The following is a 3,344-nucleotide window of genomic DNA, read 5'->3' on the forward strand; positions in this document are numbered from 1 at the left end:
TTGAGACAGGGTCTCACTCTGTCACCCAGGCTGGAGTACAATGGCATGATCTTGGCTCAAGTGACCTTCCTGCCTCAGCTTCCCGAGTAGTTGGGACTACAGGTGCATGCTACCATGCTCAGCTAATTTTTGTATTTTTAGTAGAGATGGGGTTTTGCCATGTTACCCAGGCTGGTTTCAAGCTGCTGATCTCAAGTAATCCTCCTGCCTTGGCCTCCCAAAGTGGTGAGATTACAGGCATCAGCCACTGCACCGGGCCTACATTTGTTAACATGAAGAACTTTCCCCCCATCCTTTTTTTTTTAAAGCCAGTCAGATTTCGCAGTGAGAAAGAATATTTTTAGTTGGTAAGAGAGACTGGTACAAATTGTGTTTTTAAAAGTGTGTGTAATACATATTTTTCACTCCTCTGAAGAATAAATTTTTGAAGTAGCCGCAAGATGATATCTTCAGAATTGATAACCTGGGCCAATCAATATCTTTGATTTTTACCTATGAATATACCTGTGCTGATAAAATATCAAAGGATGGCTGACAGATCTTTGTTCTAAATGCATTTTAGGAATCTTCTAGTAATATCTGAACGCAAGGAATAAAGTAGTCTCTGCTGGGCAATAAATGAAAATGTGCTACATAAAATAGTGACCTTAATCTTAATGCAAATTTAAGACAATCCAATCAGTGGCTTATCCAGCTCAAAACTGAATGTAGAGGCTCTAAGTCCAGAATCCTTTGGAAATGACTGACACTTTCACGATTCTGAGGAAAGAAACAGAAGTTTATTGCCGGGGGAGCGGGTCTCTTACCTGGCGTAACTTCCTTCTAGAGCAGGGTCCTCGCTGTTGTGCCCAAGGTAGTGGTCAATCAACTTCTCTCGAGAGGCCTTTGGGAGCAAAACTTCCGCTTAGTGTCTCAGAGAGGAGGAGAAACAACACAAACCCTAACTACAAGATTTACTTCATATAAAGCTGTCAGCAAGATTCAGTGATTCCCATCTTTCGGAGGGACAGCCACAATTGTTAAAGACAAGTTTAATACGCTAAAGCTCCCAAACATATCTGAAAGTTATTCACTAGTCAATTTTGTGCAGATTATAAAAGTGATACTTTTTTTGGGTGAAACTAAATGACCCCCTTCTGTTAGAAAAACATTTACTTCCTTAGGAATGAAGACTTTCCAAACTTACAGTATTGCTTTCATCACTGAAATCTGCAGGGTCTCCAATGATGTTTATGGCAACCAAAGCAACCTGAGAAAGTGTTAAATGAAGAGAAATTAAATATACAATGTCTAAAATGACTCAACCCCTTTACTTACTCTGAGACAGGGTCCCGTCTGTCACCCAGGCTGGAGTACAGTGGTGTGATCATGGCTCACTGAAGCCTTGACCTCCTGGGCTCAAGTGGTCCCCAGACCTTAGCTGCCCTAGCAGCTGGGCCTTCAGGTGTGAGCCGCCATGCCCTGCTCATTTTTGTGTTTTTCTGTAGAGACAGGATTTCGCCATGTTGCCCAGGCTGGACTTAATCCCTTTATAACAAGCTCTGACCTACATTGTTATCAAATAGGATAACGTATATCAAAGTGCATTAATTCTTAAAATGTTGTGCTAAAGAATTTTTAATAATTAACAAAGAATTTTAAATAAGTTACGTTAGTATTCTAATGCTTAATCAAATGGTTATTTTAACCATTTAAAGGATGTACAAATCATAATAGCTAAAAAGTCCCAAAGTTTTAACATAGCTTCGTAATGACAGGTCCACTCAAGATTCAGTGTGGGGGTCATCTTTATAGGACCTTGGGAAATGAGACGGTGAAGAGTTAAATTAACACAGCTCAGTTTATCCACTTTGGTGAGTCTCACCTGAGGTGGGGAGTCATTTTTCCATCCTGCACCCCCAACCACTGTAGACCAACTGCTCAGCCAGGGCATTGCTGGTAAACACATGCAGGTGGGTGGAGGAAGGAAAGAGTTAAGAAGCATTCCTCTGGCTTCCTGGAGCATAATGCTGTAAGGGGCCAGGCGGCAAGACTAGACCTTTGCCCTCTTGTCTAGAACACTTGCTTGGTCTAGAGACTTGATTTGCTGGGTGCTTGCATTTCTCTTGGAGGGGGCAGGGAGAGTTGTAAATACTTGTGCTAATTAACAAGATTGCTTTGGATACAATTGATTTCTACGACACTAATCCTGTAAGAAAAAGAAAGGAAAAAAAGAAGGAAAGAAAGGGAGGAGGAAGGAGGAGACTAAGAATTAGTGGCTTGGAGCTGAGGGATCCTGGGCTACATGCAGCCTTCATGTGCTCCCGCAAGTCAGGAGGGTTTATCGCAACTCTACTGTCCTGCACGATAGAAGGTGAGCCACATGTGTCATGAAGGTTAAGTAAGCATATTAGAAAATTAAAAAGAATCAGGGAGATTAATTTTAGTAATACAGTTTACACATGTCCAAAATATTACCATTTCATCACATACGACTGATATAAAAGTTCTCACGAACTCCTTCGCATTCTCCTTTTGTATGGACTCTCTGAAGCCCACTGTCTGGTGGGCTTGCAGCAGCTCTGGGCACTAGGCCAGTTCCCCTTGGGCACTGACCACGCGTGCCCAGAGGCCACCGGATCAGACGGCACAGCTCAGAGAGCTCTGCAGTCTCCCAGAGCAGATCCTTAAAGATCATCCTGAAAATGCATCTAAGAAAAGATACATGATCACATAATCCCGCAAAGAAGGTAGGTGCAGAATCAAAGGTGAAGCTGCATGCCTCTTACCTGATTATATATGTTGTATTTGTTGACATGGTTTTGGTGGAAAATCAGTTTCAGAAACTGTCCTACTGCATCCACATAAACTGATTTTAGTTCCCGGGCCTTGCAACCTGTCTTTCCGTTATCACAGAGAGAGACGTAGCTGAAAGAACAAACACAGCTGAAGAACACACTCATTTGAAAATGTGCTGTTCAATAAAACTGTCCTCTGTTCTGATTGAACTCAATAGGCTTATTTATTTATATTTTATTTTATTTTTTGAGATACAGTCATGCTCTGTTGCCAGGCTGGAGTGCAGTGGCGCGATTTCGGCTCACTGCAACCTCTGCCTCCCGGGTTCAAGTGATTCCCTTGTGTCAGCCTTCTGAGTAGCTGGGACTACAGGCATATGCCACCACGCCCGGCTGTTTTATATTTTAGTAGAAATGGGTTTCACCATGTCGGCCAGGATGGTCTCAATAGCCTGAACTTGTGATCTGCCCGCCCTGACCTCCCAAAGTGTTGGGATCACAAGCATGAGCCACTGTGCTTGGCCTATTTATTTTTATTATTTTACTTTTTTTTTTTAGACGGAGTTT

The 3,344-nt window shown here is 42.4% G+C and overlaps 1 protein-coding gene across 1 annotated transcript in view; it reads right to left on the reverse strand.

Moving 5' to 3' along the window:
* The window catches only part of CEP104 (centrosomal protein 104), a 44,393-nt gene that overhangs the window by 30,318 nt on the left and 10,731 nt on the right, over positions 1-3,344 (reverse strand). The window contains exons 4-6 of the mRNA XM_017542695.2: positions 2,769-2,907; positions 1,187-1,249; positions 807-883 (exon numbers count right to left, since the gene is read on the reverse strand). Of these exons, the coding sequence (XP_017398184.2) occupies positions 807-883; positions 1,187-1,249; positions 2,769-2,907 (279 nt within the window). The remainder of the gene's footprint in view (positions 1-806; positions 884-1,186; positions 1,250-2,768; positions 2,908-3,344) is intronic.

This window comes from Cebus imitator, unplaced genomic scaffold (assembly GCF_001604975.1).
Source record: "Cebus imitator isolate Cc_AM_T3 unplaced genomic scaffold, Cebus_imitator-1.0 Scaffold145, whole genome shotgun sequence".
In the NCBI taxonomy this organism is placed as follows: Eukaryota; Metazoa; Chordata; class Mammalia; order Primates; family Cebidae; genus Cebus; species Cebus imitator.